Source organism: Typopeltis vanoorti, chromosome 10 (genome assembly GCF_054136105.1).
Source record: "Typopeltis vanoorti isolate ZY-2024b chromosome 10, IOZ_Tvanoo_1.0, whole genome shotgun sequence".
Lineage (NCBI taxonomy): Eukaryota > Metazoa > Arthropoda > Arachnida > Uropygi > Thelyphonidae > Typopeltis > Typopeltis vanoorti.
In genome coordinates, this window is record NC_143558.1 from 37,039,382 (window position 1) to 37,062,813 (window position 23,432).

The 23,432-nt window shown below is 35.6% G+C and overlaps 1 protein-coding gene across 1 annotated transcript; it reads left to right on the forward strand.

The window, feature by feature from the left end:
• Positions 1-1,737: 1,737 nt before the first annotated feature.
• Positions 1,738-22,729, forward strand: LOC150102344 (cystatin-POGU1-like). The gene is made up of 3 exons (XM_090399147.1): positions 1,738-2,119; positions 19,561-19,671; positions 22,445-22,729. The coding sequence occupies exons 1-3, from the start codon at positions 1,916-1,918 to the stop codon at positions 22,532-22,534; spliced, it is 405 nt and encodes a 134-aa protein (XP_090255273.1). The 5' UTR covers positions 1,738-1,915; the 3' UTR covers positions 22,535-22,729.
• Positions 22,730-23,432: the final 703 nt, after the last annotated feature.

The following is a 23,432-nucleotide window of genomic DNA, read 5'->3' on the forward strand; positions in this document are numbered from 1 at the left end:
TGTGCCGTTTTAATAAAAGCTATAAACATATTTCAATATTGGACAATCATAACTTATTATTCATAACCTATAATCGTACATCAATATCACGGATCCCAGTAATTTGTATAACCATGGATTCACATTGTTCGATACCAAATATCGATATCTGCAGTGATTTATTCAGAGAAAATAAAAAAATGCATATCGGCAACTTGAGCTTTTCGAAAGCGGCGTCTGTTTTGCTGTAGGGTTAATTTTTGTTTCTCCTGTATGTTGGCATTGTTATTCAATGGCGGTGTTTTAATTTCATATTTTTTAAAGTTTAAGTCTCTCTTTGCAATGTCAAAGAGGAAAAACTGCAGTTTTAATGACAATCCCCACAAAGCATTCAACATTATTAAATTGAACAATCTCTGTTGCAATGGAACCAAAGTGGTATGCCGACATTGTATTGTACATTTTTCCGTTGCTCACGGAGGTAGAAGCAAGATCAAACAACATCCACTTAGCCAGAAACAAAACAATGCTGAAAAGACTCTGGCTTCAGTTAACAACATCAGCTCATTTATGGTGAGAGATGATAGTGAAAGCGATAAACTTGCAGCAAGTGAAGCTCTTATTACTTATCGTACTGTGCGTCACGGCCAAAGTTTTCGCACAAATGATTGCTGGTAGACATTGAAAAATAAAATTTATGAACCAAAATTTCATCAGCACGTAACAAATCAGAAGCAATGATTATCAATGTTTTATCACTAAACATATTGGGCGAAGTAATACACGATTTGAAAAAAAAAAAATGAAAAAAAAAAAAAGAAGCATTTAAAGACAGGTAAATTTTGCAAATTGTGGTGTCAAGACAAAATTATAGACTTTATTTCCTTACCTGAAATGCAGTCCCCCTCTAAGTCCAACTAAATTTTTGTAGGGTTCTGTTACTGAAGAATAATGGTACGCTCAATATCTTTATGTAATAATTTTTTTTATCGTCTTACGTTTTCAGAATATAAACTAATACGTAATCCTCCGTCCCGTTTTTCCCATCCGATTATCCCGTTTTCGTCTCAAGGAAATATGGTCAGCATATGTACATACAATATTACAATGTAGATGCATAATAACCTTCGTACTTTGATGTAAAACACGCATGTTATATATATGAATAATAAACGTGCATAGTATATACGTATTAAGAATAATTAAGAAGAACTCTCATGTAATCACTCACCGTTGACAAGATGCTTGTCAACGGTGAGTGATTACATAGGAGTTCTTTTTGTGTTTTTTTTTTTTTTTTTAAACTAACTAACACCTTTATTCCCTTATACTGAATAGGTGCGCGCGTTTAAGCCCTATGTTACTTTTGGAGACAGTTCGATTCTAGTCGCCAGATAAAGGAATATTTTCAAAGTCTTTTTTCGACCTGTTCTCGATCTCTGTCAGTGGCAAGGGGCTTTTATCCCGGAATTTTCTCTGGGTTTTGGTCGGTAAATTCAAACAAATCGACCGAAGAACCCAAACTATTTTTTTCAGATATTAAAAATATTGTGTTAGAGTTAGAGATCACGAGATGGAGGCACTAGTTACCTGTGTCTTCATTTCTTGCAGCTTAAACGAGTGCTATCCCTGACCCACTTATCTCTGGCTGGATACTAGAGGAGACTGAACTCGCTATTCAGTGTCCAATAAAAGGTAAGGTGGACTAAAACGGACTCGCCTACTCCTTATAAGGATATAAAAGGCGTTAGCTGATATATTATATATAAATACTGCAGTGGATCATTTAATACTGAATAAGTCACTGCATCCAGTCGCTTAGTTTACATGAAGCGAGTTTAATGGTTTTATTCTGGTTAAGTTACTAGATTCGAGTTGAGTAAGCTCTTAGCAATAAGTGTGGTTATTGTTTCTGGTTAACATTCACGATTTCAGCATGCTTTTTATAGTATTGCTGAGTCTTTTACCTCTCAGTTTTTCTACAAAGTCAGACGAAGAGGAACCTGTAAGCGGCAAGAAACCCATACCAATTGACAACGATGTACAAGAAGCAGCTGAATTTGCTATGCAAGCACTGAATAAGGAATCAAAATCACCAAATTGGAAGAAACTGGGAGAGATTTTGAAGGCAGAAGCTCAGGTATGATGTCATTTATTGTTAGAATGTCACCTGTCGAAAGTATCAGTCTACGTGTAATTGTTTTTAGCTGCTAATCTCTCTCTCTCTCTCTCTCTCTCTCTCTCTCTCTCTCTCTCTCTCTCTCTCTCTCTCTCTCTCTCACTTCAATACATATTCCCCCCATCCTATTTCTCCCCCAATGTTCTCTCTCTATGCAAAGTCTCATCCATGTTTGTTGAGTAGTTTTTCTTAATTTCTTGTAGAAATGAATTCATTCTCAGACAATTCGAAGTTCTTTTCTGATTTCATTTAGCATTTTTCGACGGTTCTTCTCAGAAATTGCAATTCATCTGGAAACTTCTGTGCAATTCGACGAATGTTTCATTGTCTCGGTTTGTTTCATTTTCATTGTATTTTATTTTCTGATTCTATTTTTATTTTATTTTATTTATTTTTACTCCAAACGTTATCTTTCGCCCTGTTCTTCGACACAGGAATAGTAATTTAATTATGAATTTTTAGGATTGGCCTCCATACATTATATTGCAGTGTGTAATAGTTTTATATATATACATATAAACACTATCAACGTGTTTCCATAAACACGAACAACGAAAGCCACCAACATGAAGTAAATTGGACAACAACTTCAAACCTGCACATTTGTCACGATGAAGTAGAACGCCGCATTGTCGAATCAAAAGAAATCACCTTTGGACCCTCTTCACATGAACAATAATCTCAGCTATAATTTGCCTGACTCTTTCAGCTCTACTATCAGATACTGGAGATCGCGTGGTTCCACACATGCACAAGTTTACAACAATAGAACTTTAACACGGACTATAGCAAAAGTTCATAATAACTGTAATTTACAGTCGAATATTATAACTTTATAACTGTATAGCTTTAGAGTGTATCAATGTATTTTTTTTCAGTGTATTTTAATAGCTTTCTATATTCTTAAAGCATACACAAGTCAATCCAGACGAAACATGTTGCGTTTTCAAATAAATCTCAATTTGTTATAATTCTCGGATTTTTGGTCAGTTTATATTAAAATGAACATACCCAAGCTCCGAGTTAATAGTAGTAGTAGTAATAGTATGTCCACGGAGGGATTCGAACCCGCAGTGTTTTGGCTGGAGAGTAGATACAATAACCACTTTGCCAACCAGGCCGGCCATACATCACTCCTTTGGCTCCTTTGGCTCTGTTGAAAAATTTGAATGTGTACCCAATTTGGTAGAAGCAGAACTGACCAAATCTTCACTTTAAGACAAGTCTTTGAGAAATCTTGAGAATATGCTGAGAATGTCTACACATGTTTTATAGACTTGGGGAAGGCATATAACTGGGTTCCTCGGGAAAAGCTTTGGCAATTAGTACCGGAGTATGGAGTGAATGGCCAACTATTAGCTGTCATTAAGTGCCTGTATGAATGCCCAGAGGTTTGTGTCAGGGAAAACAGCACAAAGTCTGAATCTTTCACAGTCTCCGTTGACCTCCGCCAAAGATGTGTTCTGTCACCCCTCCTTTTCATAATATTTATGGACTGGATTGATAAGCGCAGCCAAGGCATTGGATGTGTCAGAATTGGATACACGTCTATATTTTGCAGGTCACCTAGTTCTGTTTAGCTCTTCCACAGATGACCTACAGTGGACCTTGGATAGCTGTTTATGCAGAAGCCGGAATGAAGATCAATTGGCCAAAACTGAAACATTTGTGGTCTCAAGACAACCATCTCAGTGCACTGTACATGTGACTGGAGTCTGACTGAGGCAGGTGGAGAAGTTTAAATACCTTAGGTCCATATTCACGAGTGTTGGAAAGTGGTACGTAGAGTTAGATAATGGAAATGGTTCAGCAAGCGCAATATTGCAGGAGCTTGGCCGTTCAGTAGTATTGAAGCGGGAGTTAAGCCAGAATGCAAAGCTGGCTGTCTTCAATACACTTCAATACTCTATGTCTCCATCCTCACCTATGGTGATGAGAGTTGGGTAATGACCGAAAGAAAGCGGACACTCATCCAAGCAGCTGAAATGAGGATATTTTGAGGGCGTGCGGGCTGATAAGACTCGACAGAGTCAGAAACTCAGCAATTCGGGAAACCCTCAATACTCAACCGTTACTTCTGCCTATTGAGAGATCATAGTTACGTTGGTACGGGCACCTGGTCAGAATGCCACAAGAGAGGCTCCCTCAGCAGGCCCTCTTTGTCAAGTCACAGGGTCGGAGGCCACGTTGAAGGCCAAGGACTCGCTGGATAGATTATATCCAAAACCTTGGGTGCACAGGTTTAGGAATCCGACCTGAACAGCTGAGCTTGGTGGCGGAGTATCGTGAGCACTGGAAGTTTCTCTTGCAGCTGCTTCCCACACAACCCACTTAGTAAAGGTGGGCCTTGAAGATGTATGTATGTACTCGTTTTGTACTCGAAATCATTTCTTATACAAATTGTCACAAGCTGATTCGTCTGAATTTGTGGTTTGCGATCCTGAGAAATAGCGTTCATCCTTAGAATTCGGACGCTAGTGTAAATATATATATTAAATTTTCATGAATTCCCCGGCACTAATATTTTGACTTTCAGTATCTTCGGCAAGATTTATTTAGTCTTTAATCTTTTTCAAATTGAAATCTTCCACTGAAAAATTATTTTATCAAGAGATTTGTATTCTTTTACACATTGTACATTCAGTGTTGCAAAGGTTTTGCAACATTGCCATGTTAAGCTTTAGAATTAGGTAGACGGCGTGTGGGATGCGAAATATACACTTCCGAGAGTAGTCTGAAAAGTTCTCGGCCTAACAATCATAAAACGAATTTATAATTTCACAACTATTTTTATTTTTCAACATAATCACCGTTAAGATTAATATATTTATTTCAGCTATGCTCCAGCGCCATTATCCCGTCCCTGTAGTGGTTCTCAGTAAGATATGCAAAATACCCCTCTACAGCTGCAATCACTCCTTGAGTCGAAGAAAAATGTTGACCAGCAAGGAGGAGTTTTAGTTTTGGGAAATGATAGAAGACAGAGTGAATTAATCTGGGGAATAGAGTGGATGTTCCAACAATTGGTAGTGCAGACCCGTTCAATTTCCCATTGCCAAAATTTGTGGGCAGGTGGATTGTCCTGATGAAAGATGATTTTTTTCCTTCTGCAAACCGATTTTTTTCTCAAGATTTTTTTTTCGTCTGGTCTGGTTAAAAGATCGGAATAATATTCCCGGTTATTCTTTTACCCTTTTCAAGATAATTAATAAACAAAATGCGTTTATAATCCTAAAACACCGATGCCATGACCTTTCCTGCTGATGAAACCAACTTTGTCTTCTTTGGCGCTGAACAACCGACTTCTGTCCGCTGTTTTGACTGCTGTTTGTATTCTGGTGTGTAATGGTGAATCTACGTTTCATCCATATTAATAATTTGACAAACAAAATCAGTTTTATTCTTGTTGTAATGCTCTAAACACTGATCAGAGATTTTCAATTTCAAGGATTTTGACTCGCCGGTCTTCTAATAACATATCGTGCACTTGATCAATGATTTCTGTTGTTGTTACACTTTGCAGACGCCCTTCACCTGGATCATCTCATCTTCAAGGCTGGAACAGCCACGTTTAGTTTGGCTGCACATTTTTTAATTGTCAAAAACAGAGGAGCAGAGTGCCCATAAACGTGTATGAACTTTGAATGAATTTCTTTTGGAGTTAGACCATCTTTTACAAAGAAGTTTCTAACCGGACGATACTCAATTTTATCCATATAAAGGGATATAGACAACACTTTTGCTGCAGACAGCTGTATAAAACAAACTACTTGGAACGACTTGCAATTTGGAATCTGCTGGCCTTGTTGGCCGAGTGGTCAGCATATCCGCTCTCCAATCAACAGGATGCGCGCTCGAATCCAGCCATGGGCATGGATGTTTGTGATTGTCTAGAAAATACTAGTGGTGATGATGATGGGCGGTAGATGGTGTTGGTGTGGATGATGATGGTAGTTGCAGTTAGTTGTAGTTGGTGGATTGAGTGGTGGAGACAGAGAATTGTAGAGCAAGTGCAGTGCCTCGATGAGTCTTTGGACTCCCTGGAGGTGTTACGTAATAATAATAATAATAATTTGAAATGGATGCTTATGACAGATGTACCAACTTAGAAAAAAGAATATTGGCGATAGTGTTGCCATCTATGGTCGAAGTCGATAACTTTACAGACCACCGTGGAATTCGAGAAATTGTGAGTGAGGAAATGAGAGATCTAGGAATGGTGGGGGAGAGGATTGATAGATGTTTAGTGGTCATATTGCTAAATTTGTGAAGTCATCACAATGGATTATTGATACGATGAAGAGTATCTACCGAAGCATACAAGTAAATACGTTCGGTTCCATTGTATAAGGCAGAATTAGGCGGAAAATGGATTACTATATGGATAATATGGATGAGATGAGTTACACACCTTGTTTCCATGGTGATAATATCTTGGAACTTAGGAAGATTGAATAAGGTAATGTCCGGTCTCTGGAATGTTGGTTATGAAAACCGATTTAATGAATGCCATCTGCAAAGTTTCGTGACTAGGACGACGCAGTGAATATAATTGAGACATAAGTTGTTGGGTTGTATATGTTGACTAGTTTTAACTAGATTAAGAAAGCAGAAATATTTTCCATAGAACAGATGGAAACTGAATAAGAAGGGAGTTAGAGGGAAGGTGAAGGGCAAGTTTTGCTGGTTTGTGAATGAATGCTTCGCATGGAAGTGTAGTTGATGAGTGGAATGCATTGCATGCAAGTGTGGTGAATGCAGAATTTTAATGGATATTTACTATTTTATGATATCTATTAAAATGATTTTATGATATCCATTAATAAGGATTTTTCTACATTTTTCTATATTAAATCTATTAATCTGTTTCATCAAGAATTTCCAGTTAGGAACTTTTGTACAAAAAAGACTATTTTAACATATTACACTATTTTTTATGCTTCTATTAATTCGTCTCAGTCATTGAGACATTCAGGGATTACAACTAACAAATGTAAGGATTGGTATTGATTGTCGCATGCCTATACAGAAATCACTGATTTCTACGAAGAACCAGAAAGTTTGTCTACAGGGGTGTCAGTGCCATCGTGCTTTCACACTGAAAATCATGTAGTTCGACGAATCACGGAAAATGTACATATCAGCATATTTCGTGCTGAACTAGTACTTTGAGAAGGAGAAGATTGTGAAGGTTATATAAATACGAAACATTGCATTACGTAATTCATTCCTTCACTGAATTCTTGGGAAGGGGGTGTTTAAAAATAATCTTCTTATCCCAGAGGTTTTAATTCACGATGATCATTTTCATTCTTTGCGTTATCAAGATATACTAGTTCTTCGCTAGATTATAACGTTGTAATTATGCTAAACATTCCTTTATTTATTATTAATTAATAAATTAATCGAATTTCCATCTAGCCTCCAGCCCTCCTCCGTTACTTTACCGAAACCCTTCCGTCGGAAACATGACTACTAAAACAAAGTGTCTCTCATTTCACGAAAATGTCGAAATTATTTGTTCGTTAAAACTGGTGAGAAAAATGTCTTCTTCAACACTCTCGACACTGCTGAAAAATAAAGATGTTTACATATCGGCAAAGGGAAACAAATACTGGATAAAAAACAATTAGATAATGCAAGCTTACAAACGTCGATGAAGCATTGCTTCAATAGTTCTCTGTATAAAGAAGCAATGGAATCTGAACAAACTGTGGGATCTTGAAGGTTCAAGAGGGGAAATTTGCTGAACAATCTGGACGCCATGATTTTGTATGCAACGAAGGTTGGCTGGATCATTGAAATTGTGTTTATTATTAATTAGTATTGTATTGTTTTTAATTACACGCAGAACTCTGCTGATTTGTTGGGTAAAGCATAAATGATTTTGATATTCCCCATTTTCTGAGGGGGAGTTCTTTGAGAGGAGAGTTATTGAGCTCTAAGCTCGCCCTGGAAGGGCAGTGAGATTAGTTGTGTTCAGCGGAGCATAGAATTGACTTGCTCCTTTTGTGTTTATAGAATTCTGCTTCATTGTAGTCTGAAGCTTGCGTGATCAGCGGGTTTTGATGATTGCTTTTCTTGGTGAAGAACTATTCTGCTAGGTCATGGAGAAGGGATGTGATGTAGGGAATGTTGACTTCTCTGTGGATCTGATAGCTTTCTAATGGACCATGGGCAATTCATAATCATTCTCAGGCATTTGTTCTCTATTCTCTGAAGCTTTTGAATATTTGTATTCGAGGTGGTGTCTCCATGCAGGAGATGCTTAAGTGATGAGTGGAAGTATTACCATTTTGTATATGAGTAGTTTGTTCCGGCTATCCAGTTCACTTCTTCTTTTGATCATGAGATAAAGCTGAGCGATTGCTTTGAATGTCATCGAGCTTATGTGTTAAATATGATCGGTGAATCAAGCTGCCTACTAGGAAATGTTTTTGCCTGTATTACAATTAATGAATCAGATGGGATAGAAAACTATTTTTAATGTTTGCTCGACTAGTTTAGTGAAAATTTTGGTTTAACATAAACTAAGTAATGGAAATTACGTGAATAAGTTAAAATAAATAAATAAACAAAAAATAAGTTAAACAAAGCGCTGTGAGGGCGCAGAGTGAACGTTTGTTAATAAATTTGTTCTTGTGTTATACTTAAATGTAAGTCATTGTATTGATATAATCATCTTTAAAATGTGCTTTAATTAATTGTCTCAGTAACATAAAAAATTAGAGTGTATAAATTATTGAAATTGATTTAGTGGTTCCTGTAAACTAGTTCTTCAAAAATTTCAAGCCATGTTTTGCATCAACCGCCATTTTCACCTTGACGTTATTACCTATTAATCCTTCAAGGTCAATAGCCGAGATATGTCGAACGCTAATTGTAACAGCTGTAAAGACATTCCTAGGATAAATTAAGTTATAAATATGGTACTGTAAAGCTCAACTCTATAGAAAGTTAACCTCTGCGAGTAGCTTTAAAAAATTGCCTATTCAATGTGATGTTGTTCAACGGTCGCCAGAAAGTTAGTGAAGAGACATGTATTGATGATACATCTATTATGAAGTGTGCAGATAAGTGCAAAATTAGTTATCATTTTCATTGTGCTGGTCTCAGTGAAAGCCAATTTAAAAGCTCTCCAAAGACAGAAAACAAAATTGGAAATGCGCTTCTTGCAAATTCGGCGAACAACAAAGACCGACGATTTCTTGAAAGGGTGATGACTCGTCTATTCTAGAGATTAGTAACACAGACGATACATGTGTAACCGATTTAATGGGATTAATAAAATAATTAAAAAAAGACATCAAGGACTTAAGAAGTTCGACTGAATATAACTCGAACGAAATAGATTATTTTCTTGGTATCATTGCTGGCCTAACACAAGAAGTTAAGGAACTTAAAACAAAGAACTATGAACTGGAAAACGCAAATATGGAGCTGAATATAATTCATGAAACTGTGAATGACTTGAATCAACAGGCAATTAGCTCAAACCTAAAATTTATTGGTGTTCCTCACGAGCCACGTGAAAATGTGCATAAAATAGCAAAGAAAATTGCATGTAAAATCAAAATCAGCTATAATGAAGATGGTATTGAGGCTATACATCGTGTTCCCAATGGGCCGAAAAACAGACCAATGGCTATCATTATAAAATTTAAAAGTAAAAAGATCACAGACAAATGGCTGGACAGAAACAAAAGTAGCAAATATAGACTAAATACAACTGATATTTCTGACAGTTTTAACGATAGTAAAATATATTTAAACGAGCACTTGACTGGAAACCTAAAACGCCTACTATTTATTGCCAAGAAATGTAAAGAAGTCAACTACAAATATCTCTGGGTTAAAAAGGGCAAATTTTTCATGAGAAGAGACGATACATCTAAAATATCGCGAATCAGATGCGAGGAAGACTTGTCTAAACTCCGAGAATACAGCGAAAGTAATAACTAATTACGAACAACTATGACAGATGAGAATAATATCGCTGATGTCCGGTTTTCATAAATGTGTAATTTGTCATGATTCAGTAGAATTAAGAAACTTTTAATCCTCAGACACTGTAAGTACCTTGAAAATTTTGCATATAAATATAAGAAGAATGGGAGATAAATTACAGCATATCGAATTACTACTAGACAATTTAAATTATCGGCTAGATGTTCTAATATTAACAGAAATCTGGGTTAAAGACGAAGAAATTGATTTCTACCACTTAAGTGGATTTAAAATTTATTATCAATGTAGAAATTATAACAAAGCTGGAGGAGAAATTATCTTTATCCAGAATTCCATATCTGCTAATAACATTACTAATATAAAAATAAAAACAGGTGAAAATGTCAATTTTTATTCAGAACATCATAATATATATATATATATATATATATATATATATATATATATATATATATATATATATACATATATATAATGGCTGTATATAGGTCGCATTGTTACACAGAGTACAACTTTATACAAGAACTCGAGTGTAGTCCAGGTGAGATCAGAAGTGATAATGTTCTCATAATTGGGGATATGAATATTGACTTGCTGAAGAATAGCAGATCCTCTCAAGATTATCTAGATCTACTTGCCATGCATGGACTCGAACAATATATTAATGTCCTCACGAGAGAACTCAATGGTGGTAGAACGTGTCTAGATCATGTATTCGGGAGATCATTAAGTGGAAACAAAATCCAAGTAGCAATTCTGTGCCAACCTCTCGCGGATCACTTTCCAATCGGTATTAAAGTGCATTTGCAAGTACAGCACAAAGATAGTTTAACCGAAAATATTCCCCACACATCAATTGACTCCAGAGTATTGAAACGTAACTTAAGCACTGTCTCCTGGGAAGATATAATGAGGGAAACAAATATTGATACCTGGTATCATTAATTTATTGCAATATTGAACAATAAAATACAAGACGCTATTAAAGTTAAAATAATAGACAAAATGAAAGAAACAAAGCCCTGGATTACACAGGAAATCAGACGCTACATAAAAATTAGAGATAAAGTGTATAAAATGTTTAAAAATTACTCGCACAATCAATATTATGAACACAGTTTCAAGTACCATAGAAATCAAATACATCATAAATTAAAAGAAAGTAAAAACGAGTAACACAGAAATGAATTCCTAAAATGCGAAGGAAACCCCAGAAATCAATGGATGTTTGTGAATAAATTAATCAGTAAAGTTACACACAAACAAAACCTCCCCATACTTAAAGATATCGATAGGAATAGAGAAAATAAAGACAGAGGATTGGCTGAAGAATTCAATAACAGTTTTGCCATAGTCAGTGAAATCATTCTGAAAAATGCTAAATCCACCCCTTGGAATTGCACTCCCAAGAGACTTGAAAACTCCAGATATCTTTTCCCCACTTGTGAAAACGAAATCAAAAATGTTATTGCTAGCCTAAAAGCAACCAAAACTTCAGGATACGATGGTATTAACACAAACATTGTGTAAGAATGCCTACTGTACATCATAGAACCCCTAATGTACATTTTTAAGTTATCACCAATAACAGGCACGTTTCAATCAGATTTTAAGAAAGCGGTAGTTGTATCTATTACCAAAATGTAAACAAAAATAACTTGAAAATTTACAGACCGATCTCCCTTCTACAGGTCTTTTCGAAAATTAGACAAATTGGTAAAAATTAGACTCGTGACATTTTTGGACAAAAACAACTTCTTTTCAAAGAATCAATTTGAGTTTAGGCAAAAGTTTAGCACAAAACATGCTTTACAACTTCACAAACACAGTTTATACCTCCCTTGACGAACATAAACTAACATTAGCAGTATTTCTAGATATACACAAAGCTTTTGACTCTGTATCACATGAAAGTTTAATAAAAAAAATTAGAAGTCATAGAAATACGAATACACTGCCGTTAACTGTTTCAAAAATTACTTAAATGCCAGATCACAAATTGTAAAAATAAACAACAGCTATAGCAGCTCCAAAAAACAGTAGACTGCGGTGTACCACAAGGATCTGTCGTGGGACCAATTTATCAGTGACTTCTACAATCGTAAACTAAACTGTAAAATAAATACTTTTCTAGATTATACAGTACTAATTTTCTCCACAGACACAGCCGAACAAATGAAAACCATCGTGAATGCTGATCTCTTGAAAGTAACAAATTGGTTCCAGTCAAACAAACTCAGTCTGAATGTCTCAAAAACTAAATATGTAAATTTTAACTTGTGAAATATAACTGGCAAAATGGACTTCACTGCACAATTAATTATGCATGATTGGAATTGCAGAACAAATTCAAATTACAACTGCGAGAAAATAAAAAAAGTCAGTGTAATAATTTACTTGGAATTAAAAATTGATAGTAATTTAAGCTTGAAACCGCATACTACTGTTGTCGTAAATAAAGTAAGGATTATGTTAAACAGACTTTACTACTTTAACAGATTCTTAAATTTAAATATGCTAAAAATATCATATTCTGCCTGGATTCAATGCACACTACAATATGCTATATTAAGTTGGGGAGGAATCTATCGCACTACGCTGAAACCTTTAGTCTCGCCTCAGCATAAAGTGATTAAAATCTTAACAAGAAACAAATATAAGGATACTGCAATGTGTAATAAATACACCATACTAAACATACAACCCCTTAGATATTTATACGTCTATACGGTAATATTATTCATAAAAGAGACAACGGATACGTAAATATCAAACAAGATACTTCCCTTAGTAGACTTAAAGGCCTAAAATATTTAGTTCCAAAAGCAAAAATAAAGAACCAATATGCAAATATTAACTTATTTAGCGCCAAAACTATTCAACACACTTTAACAATACGAAATGAAACTAACCCAAACAAATGCAAACCTCTAATCAAAGAGTATTTATTTTCCCTCAGAAATGAGGAAGCTCTGTTCAAAATAATTGTATAAATTATTGGTTTTTAGCATATTTGTATTCAAAGATCCAGTCTTATGCGTAGAACGTAAAATTTAAATGTTATTGAACTGCTTTGTTTTATTTTGTTCCTAATTAATTGTTATACAACTTTCTCTGTATGATGAAATTTTATTTTATCTGCGATTTTATTATGTAATTATATAATAATAATAATAATATGTAATATGTATATTATATGAATATACATATGAGTATATAATGAAAATGTATTACATACATTTTTGTGACTTTATCAATGTCTTAACCGGGATGAGCTGTTGATCTTAGGTTACACATATGATTGTTCAACATTTTGTACTATTTTAGGAAACTTACAAATAAACTAGTTTTGTCTTTAAAAAAATGAAGTTTTTTGTCAAGCATAACACCGAGGTATTTGACATCGCTCTGGTATGGGATCTTGACAACTAGCAGGTGTATGTGTTCCTTGATCTGAATCTTCTTTTTGGTGAACAGGATGGCTGAACTCTTCTTGGGTTCGTTTGGATCCTCCAGTCCATCAGCCATTTCTCCAATATGTGAATACTGTTTTGGAGTCTTTTGGAAGCTAGTTTGGGACTGAAAGATCTTGCTAATAAAGCGGTATCATCAGCATATAATGCTGTGATTGTTAAACTTGGATTTTGTGGAATATCAGCTATGTAGATAGAAAACAAAAGGGAAGTCAGAAGAGAACGCTGCAGTATACCTGCCAGGATCTTGCGTCTGGTTGATACAGTTTCATTTATTTTTACTTCCATGAATCTGTCTTTAAAGTAACTAGCTATGATTTTTATTAGATTAGTTAGCATGCTAAATTTGATGAGTTTGTAGAGAAATCCGCAGCAGTGTGGAGGTTCCAGTTAAATCCTGTGGTGATAAATTCACCCAGACGGTGTATCTGATGTGTGGAGCTATAGTTTTCTCTGAATCCGAACTGCTCATTAGGGATAATACCTAGATTATCAGTTGCTGATTGATGACTTGTAAGGATGACTTTTTCTGCAACCTTACCTAGGCTGGACAGTAGGCTGATAGCTCTGTAGCTTTCGGAAGTTGAGAGATTTCTCCAATCTTTTTTTTTTTTGATTGATTGGTGTGATGTTAGCCGTTTTCCATACTAAGGGAAAATATTTGAATCTGTGGATAGCATTGGTAATTTTCTGTTCTTTATGTGATTCCGTCTGGATCTGGAGCCTTGTTGATATTCGAGTGGGTTATGATATTTATAACTTCTGCTGGAGAGGAGGTTATGATGGGTTCTGCCTTCTCCTTTTGTTCTATTATGATCTGTCTGACTCTGCGGTGAATCTTGCAGATGAGATTGATGTTTAAATTCTCGTAAGAGGGTTTACACTGAGATTCCAAATTGTCAACCAAAGCTTCTTCTTTTTCTTGGTCAGTGTGAGGTGCTCCTTTCTTGGTCTGAATTGGGAGTATGAGTTGACTTTTAGTGCGGAGGATTCTCAAGAAATTCCAGATGGAGTTATTTTCTGGGATTAGTTTGTTCAGTTTCGTTTCCCAATCTTGATTTCGATGTTTTTGTAGAGCTTCCCCGATATGTCTATCTAAATTATTCAGAGTGGTTTTATCTTGTGGGGATTTTGTGTTATTATGGTATCTTTTTCTGGCTCTGTTTTTCAGTCTGATCAGGTACATAATTTCCTCAGGGATTCGACTACTGGAATGAATAACTGTGATTTGTGTGACTGAAGTTAGTGTTTGTTTTTAATTTGGTAAGTAAGGTTGTTGACGGCTATATCTATCTCCTCTTTGTTAGGGATAATGGGTGCTGGGCCAATGTGGTCTGCGAGAGTTTTGGGGGAGCTTTTCCATGATATGAATTAGTGTCTAGGGGAGAATTGTTCTTCTGTACCGTGCTTGAGCAGAATGGGGTTGTCATCAGATGATAATTCGTTTATCGTTTCCATTTGGTGTTGGTATCTGATGTTTCTGAGGATTCCGATATCCAGTACGTGTGAGCTTCCACTTGGACTGTGATGAGTGGACTCTGTAGGTCCGGCTATAACAATAGAATTTTGCGTTGAGTAATGGCTTAGGGTGCGGCCTTTATCATTGATTGTGAAGCAATACCAAGCTGTATGCTTGGAATTGAAATCTCCAGCCATGATGATGGAGTCAGTGGAGCCGAGAATAAAGTCCAAGTCAGATACCAGTAATGGATTGCTGTGTGCGTTGTATACTGCATACCTTTTGATACTGCGAGCATTGTTTGTATGAACTTCAACGCTTGTTATCTCTAGGATCTTGGTTTGTGGATTTGTCAGTACATTTTAATGAATATGGCAGTGTCTCCTCCACTGCAGCAGTGAGTCTGTCTGTTTTTTTCATTGCGTAGTTCCGTAATTTAGGGTTATTAGCTGGCCTGAGATTTGTTTCATTTACAAGATTTATATCAGGAGTGTATCTGTGAGTGAACTGTTGTACTTGAAGGATTTTCTTGTTCAATCCATTTGCATTCCATGCAGTTATGGTAAGGGAGTTAGGCTTATATTTCCTATTGTTCATGGCTGTCAGAATGGAATGGGCGCGTTGATGGAATTTCTTCGTGCAGGATGGTGTAGGATTTGTTTTACTGAATTCCTGAAGAATGGTAGCTAGTGAGGCAGTTAGAACTGATGTAAGGTTGGAGCTTATAAATTCGTTGGAGGAAGTATTCTTGGATCGTGCAGAGTCATATATGTTTTGATCCTGGATTTAGGTTGATTTCCTTTCTGAGTTGTCTAGGTGGACGTTATTTGAACTGGAATGCGATCTGCACAGTTGCCCAGGTTACCACTGCTGGGTGATGGATGAGCGGGTTTGGGTCACCCGCGGTTCTTTGAGTGTGCTATGCATCCTTTATAGTTATCGGGTTGAGGAGCTCCGCACTTTGCGCACTTAGCTGGCGTAGATCTTGGCTTGGTGCATATGATGATTTGGTGGCCTTCCCCACATTTTAAGCACCTAAAATTTGCCCGGCATAGCTTTTATGCTTGCCCAAACCGCTGACATCTATGGCACTGTCCTGTTGACGCTCTCTTTCTTAGAGGTTTTGTATTAATTCTGAGGCAACAGACAGCAGTCAGCTGGTATATTTTCTTCTGGGTGTTATCAATCTCCACGAGTACAAATGGCATTGGCCTCTTATCATACCTTAGCATGCTACTTACTTTGATTGGAGTCAGGCTCTGGTTGCTTAGATCAACTGAGATTTCTTCTGTAGTGATTCCTTCTGTGACTCCACGTACTACCACCTTTAGGGTCTTTTCACTCTGTAAAGCGAATATATGGCAAGGAAGATTTTTGGTGTCCAGTAGCCTTCTCATCTGCCTGTATTCAGTGACGGTGGCTCGCTTGATTTTGACACCCTGATATGAGTTTTTTGCCCAGGATTATGTGCTGTTTTGCTCCATGACGGCTGATATTACAGAAATCCATATCTCTTTGTCCTGTAGAATAACTTGGGTGACCTTCTCGGTGTTTTTCGGCGCGTTTTGTGTGGGTGAGTCATCTTCTATAAGATCGTCTGCAGTTCTTCTCAGTTGGTTGGAGTGCTCTTCTTGTGAGTTGTTATGACGGGGGTTTTTAGATAGTGGAACAGTTATGAATTCCATTTGGGATACTTCATCCTCTACTTCAAGATCATTTGTTTGGGCGTACAGGTTTTTAAATAACCCGGCCAGTCAGTCTCAAACCTCTCCATGATAAGGTTTAAAATTTCTAATGATTTCTCCTTGTTTAGAGATCTTAAGCTGTTCCTTGATGCCTTCCATACCAATCGGGAGTCTCCTGGAGTTATGTACATGCTACGAAAAACCCTACGAAAAAAGCAAGGGCAGTGAGCCTACGATTCAGTTGTTTTTAATAATTAATCAACAATGGCGAATCCAACGGTAGTTAGGCCTATAAATTAATTAATGTTTTTAATTAATTCTATAGGCCTAACCACTTGTAATTAATGTTTTTAATTAAAAAGAAAGAAACTGTGTTTAGTATTAAGCGTCTGATTTTAAAATTATGGACAAACAAATCGTGTTTAATATTACGTGGATTATAGTTTATACAGCATATTTATACAAATAATATCTAGATGTATAATTATATTATTTTTTCTCTCTCTCTAAGAATTCATTTTTTTATCTATATTTATCAAATTATTGAGAATTAAGAAAAACATAGAAGGTAGATTTAACTCATCACTGATATAGCGAGTATTGGTTATAACCATGAACTTTTGTTGGTCCTCTGGAGTCATTATAAGCAAGTTCGACTGTGTTTAAAAGACAAAATTTGATATTGTCATTTATTCTTTCTGCACTTTCGCTGTGGACTGAGTTTCGTATTCACTCATTTTCTATTCTCTTTATTTTCTTTTCTCCTCTTCCTTGTCTCATAATAATTTCTCAGCACTGAAGCAAGTTAATTCTTTGTGATGTCTCTTGCAGTGATGTCATCAAAGTGTTATAGTAATGCGATAGCAACTCCCTCCCCGCGCTTCACAACATGCCCTCCCTAACAACCATTACACTGCAGATGCAAGAAAAAGAAGTAGGTTTCTTGTATCCCTGAATAAGGTACACAGCCTTTTACAGTCTGTGTAATATATTTCTCAACAAACAGCGAAATTATAGACAGCTGGAATAAAAACGGTGCTAACTAATGAATCAAATGTCTCCACTCACACGAACTATGCTGTACAGACGTAAGCAAAACCATATGTTGCACCAGAAACACAGTATCTAAGTAAAAACCCTTGTTCAATTTTTCAATTACATGAAATAAATATTTGTTTTATTGCATTTGAAATTGTCGATGCCTTTATGACAGTTCACAAAGCTAACTTGAAATGAAATTCTACCACAAATTGAAATATGCCATATAATTCATGTTCATGTGTGAGTTCACATGCCAACTCAAAAGCAAACAAGCATCAATAAAATTCAACAAAGTGTAGAAACTTTGTGTGAGTTGAGCCCGCCGGTAATCAGAAGTTCTGTCAGAACGACAAATGACACCCCGTTGTGAATCTGTTAAAACTAAGAAATATATAGTGAATGTTGTTATGACAGTTTCAAATGTTATCGAATTCGGTTGAAGAGAATTGGCATTTCAACTGAACAGTTTGCCTTCATCTTCGGGTCATGCGATCGTTGGTTAATACCGAACCAATTATATGCACGTCTTCATAGTTACTCTCTGGTGTAAAACAAAATTTAACTTGTACATATTGTAACAATTAAAAAAAAAAAGGTTGAATAATCTTTAAGCGTATGAAAGGATATCCCTTTAAATCGTTGACGTGCCAGCAAAATTAGCGGACGCGCCACAGGTTCGCCACCTATGATCTATACTAACGCCATTTCATACCCACCTCAATTAGAAACATTCATGAACCCATCGGGATTCGAACCCACACCTCATTGAGGCTGATTTCTAAAAACAGAGCCTTAGACGACTCGGCCACACTACCTATCAAAGTATCATGCTATATCATAGTAAATTTAAGGAAGAACTGTTGTTGGAATCTGCAGCAATCCTCATAAATCAATGAAAGTTAAACAGATACAGTTTACGGTTTACAGATACAAAATAATCAAGAAATGGATGGGAGTGCTTGAGATGCTAATAATAGAAGTAACATGGAAGAGCTTGGCCAAGAGTTAATGAAAATGAAGAGTCAAGTTAAAAGTATAATAATAATAATAGTAATAATAATAATAATTATTATTATTATTATTATTATTATTATTATTATTATTATTATTATTATTATTATTATTATTATTATTATTATTATTATTTTTACTCCCTGAACTCAAAGAATCCTCTAGGAGTTCCTTCTGAAAATCCTCCTGAAAATTACTCATTTCTGCACTATCACTGATAACTCTTCTCAACTTCATATCATCTGCAAACAACTGAATATCCCTCTGCAATCCACTGTACATCAATTGCAAATTCGTTGGTATACAGGTGCTCATGTATGTAAGGTGCTAGTACTGAGAACTCCGAATTGCAACCTTCTGCTTCTTTGATACTGCTCCCTTGTATACAAATGTCTCATATCTATCAGGAGCCAATTCCCGACTCACTAACTCAACATCTAAAGCCATATGCAGTACCTTAAATATCAACAAATCGTTTTCATCCTGCTTCAATTGCTTTTGTAAAATCTGAAAAAAATTACAGTGTATGCCTTTCCCTCACCAACCGATATCGTTGTTGGTGTTGTTATGTGCTATTCAGTCATTTCAGCTCTTACTCGGCCTCTTGTGTGGGAAAATCGAACGTTCAGAGAAGAGTGTAATTGGTGTAAATGACGAGGAAGTTAATAAGAAATATATATATCTAAGGATAATAGGAAAAATGATTTATATTTAATTAATGTTTCATTGAAAAATACAGTGTTTTTAATACATATATTATTACAGGTTGTAGCTGGAACGAAGTACTACATAACCATGGAAGTTATCGAAACAATTTGTAAGAAAAGTGATGTCACTTTTGAAGAAGCAAAAAACTGTCCTGTTACGAAAGATGCAGTAAGCATATTTCTTTCAAGTTAATAATATTATTATATTTCTAAATATATATTTTGATGCTACACTTCATCATTTGCATATCTGAAGAAAAATATATACTATTTTACATACATGAGTAAAGTTAATAATATTATTTTTTTTCTCTTAAGTGATGCATCTAATATTTAAATTTGATTGATCGATAAGATTTGAGTAGGATTTGAAATACGAAGCAATTAATGTTGGAAAAGTAAATATCACATCTGAATGCAGTTTTATTCTCTCTTCAAGATATTACTATTATAATTCCTGGATCTCCATTAAGTCAAGGAACTCGTTGCAGGAAGTCTGCTGTAGATCCCACAGTCTTTCAATTAATTCCATCACTGCTAGTTTCTTTTCCTTTAATTATTTTCTCCATTGACATATCTCTTAGCTTTAAACATCATAATCCAGCCTTGGAACCCCGCATTAATTTTGTTAACAGATATCTGTTAACGAATTCCCAAATGCGACTGATGTCTTTTTCTTGGTGCTCTATCAATGGTATGGATTCTAAACCAATTATAATCACTCGGCTTGTAATTCAATATGAATTCCTTTCTTCTAGTAACTTTCATATGAATACTCACACCATTCTTAATGCCTCTCCATAAGTTAGAACAACACAATCGTTCTCTCTCTCTCCAGTTGATTTGGAGGTGAGAACTTATTCAGAAAATTATCCTCTGATTTAATGACCAATTTTAAAACTGTTCATCACGGTGTTCTCTCAACCACATTTTGATTGAGTTGATTATCCTTCAAGAATTTCAGTCTTCCTTATTCTGTCATTAACAAAAAAAAAACGAATTGATTTATAAGAAATCACGTTATTTGGTCATAATAGGCTACACATTAAAGAAGATATTATAATATTAATAAAATTTGACAAATGAAAGAATTCCTTGGTATTTTCTGGGATTGCAGTGATAGTTTCTTCTCATATTCCATTTTCGGAGTATGAGAGTAGATGCTCACGTTTTACATTCCTCATGCATCTATTCTTCATCCCATTCTTTATACTTTATTTTCACAACTGCTTTTTCATATGCAGTTCCGATCACTGTCCTTAGTATTTTCCCATAATGTAAAACACAACTCCTAGGAGATGCATGTTGTTATACATTATGGCAGAAGGTCACTACCCAGACCGGTTTCGACCTTTTTCGAGGCCTCATCAGTGAGTAGTAGACCCACTTGCCGAATACGAAACTCAAATATGGAAAATCTAAGAGTTTCATGCCGAATATAGAAAATAATAAACGTTCGACGAGTCCAAACATAAGCCAACACCTGGTGCAATGCTGGGGCTAAAAAATAATGTTGGATACAATATCCTCTTAATTTGAATAATTCTTTCATATTTTCACCAGTGACACTCATCGTAATTCAGCCTTGTATCTATAATAAATAAATAATGATATGTTATTTTAATAAAATAAAATAAGCTTTACAAAAAATAGTTCCCCCTCACCACGAACACGCACCGATAATAAAAGTTTCGTTACTCACAGAAATAACGCGCGCAAGCACACGATACACTGCTTAAGGCTAAGAGCTTTAACACTGCCCAAACGAGCAGTGTAGGCATGACTTGTAACGAGGTAAGCGCAAACGAATATCCGCGAGTCTGGCTGCAATTGGTCGAACGTGATAATATCGACACTGCCTTAGCTCGCAGTGTATTTGTTTCGTAATATAAAGCGTTAATCGAACAATTCCAATCATCAGCTATTCAATCACTGTCGGAAGATAAGCTGTAACCTTTAACATGTTGTATTGCAATTATATAATGTTGTAAAGATTGTTATTATTTATAAACAAAAACAAAATTTCAATTTTGCATTTTTTCCTTGGGGGGTACTGCAGTGTCTCAGTGTTTCTGTACGGGCCGCCACTGCTTGGTAGCTAGTGGGATTGATGTTTCAGACATGACAGTTTGTTAAAGATTGTTGGAAACAGGGAGGACTGTTCACATACCAAAAAAGAAACAACTATTGACCAACGCTATACAGAAAAAGAGGCTCCAGTCGGCATTAGTGCACAAAGATTGAACTGTTGAGGTATGGAAGAAGGTCATCTTCTCAGATGAGGGCCATTTCTGTCCAAGTAGATCGAGTATCCTATGGTCGCAAATCAGCAGCTGAGAAGACTTCTCGCTCCCACGTTCAACAATCTCCTAAACATCCAACTGAAAAGTTCTTGGATTGTTTAACACACGACAGTCCACGTTCACTCGTGCATGTCGACGGTATGATGAAAAGTGATCAGTACATAAAAGTATTATCGGAGAAAAGAGTGGTCCCACTGATCCAGAAAAACAAAGAACTCATCTTCAAAAGGATCTCGTTCCATGCCACACTTAAAAAAAAAAATGAAAGACTTCCTCAAAAATCACAACATTCAATTGTTTCAGTGGACCGGTCATTCTCCAGACATTAGCCCAATAGAAAATTTGTGGGTCATAGAGAAAAAGAAACTTGAAGATTAAATTGTGGTGCAAAGGATAACTTAATCAATCCATCATAAAAGTATGGTTTCGAGATGCAAAAATGGGAAAAATATTCTGCTTTGGTAAAGAGAATTAATGAACTTAATAAAACACAGGAACACATAAATTATGAGGTAAAATTGGAAATTAATTTTTGTATTTATTTTCTTACGAAATTAAATTTTTTCTTTAAAATTGGGAATGTTCTGATTAATTTGTTCGCCACTGTAATATTATGAAATAACCGTTTGTTTATTACAGGGCAAAGAAATATGTGAAGTCACTGTATGGGTAAAAGATTGGGAAAATTTCAAGCAGATGACTGTTTCTTCCTGCCAGACAAAAACTTAGAAAACACAGCAGGGAATGTTAAACAAAAAGAAACAAAAAACCATTTCGTTTTGTAGATTTGATTTACAACTAAATATTTTACTGTTCGAAATCCTTTTGCTTTTTCAATTTATGTTTTTGGTGTTTGAGAAAATATATATATTGAATGTAAAACTTTTGAACATTATTATTCAATAAAATTCATCCCATTGTGTATACTTTTATCTTGAAAAGCGTCTCGTGGGTCAGCTGAAGAGTGTACATTTGATGACGAAGCTGACGCCTCACTTCCTTTTTATACAATATCACGGATGTGCTGCTGAATACATTGCTGAATTGATTTCTCTGTCTCGTATATATATATATATATATATAAGGTGACTTTATAAAAAACAAAAACATTAAACATTGAAGATAAAAAGTTTGAACAGCACAAGAAAGTCACTATATATATTTAACGTGAAAACGTTGTAGTTAACGTATTCAAAGCTGTTCCTTCGTTGGCCACATTGTTGGTTGAGTGCGTGCGTATAGCATTTCGTGAGACACAGTATTTTATCACAGCAAAATGACAGTCTGAGAGGTTGTAGCTTAAATTATTATTTAAATGTACATGGTTGAGGATGATTTCTCTAGATTCTACAGTTTTTCTCTCCAATTCGTCATGGTAGTGAAAAATGTTGTTAGATCTTTCCCAAAGGATTGTAGGATTATGGTTTTCATCATCAGAATCGGCCGAAAAATGGACATGGCTGGATAAAGCACTTTCTCGTGTTCTCTTGTAAGCGATGTACCTCCTGTGCTCCTCCATACGCAATTCAATAGATTTATTCATCTGGCCAAAGTAAGGAATGTCGCAGACTCACCATATCCTGTACACACCAGGATATTTTAGATTGTCATGACTAGGATTTGGAAG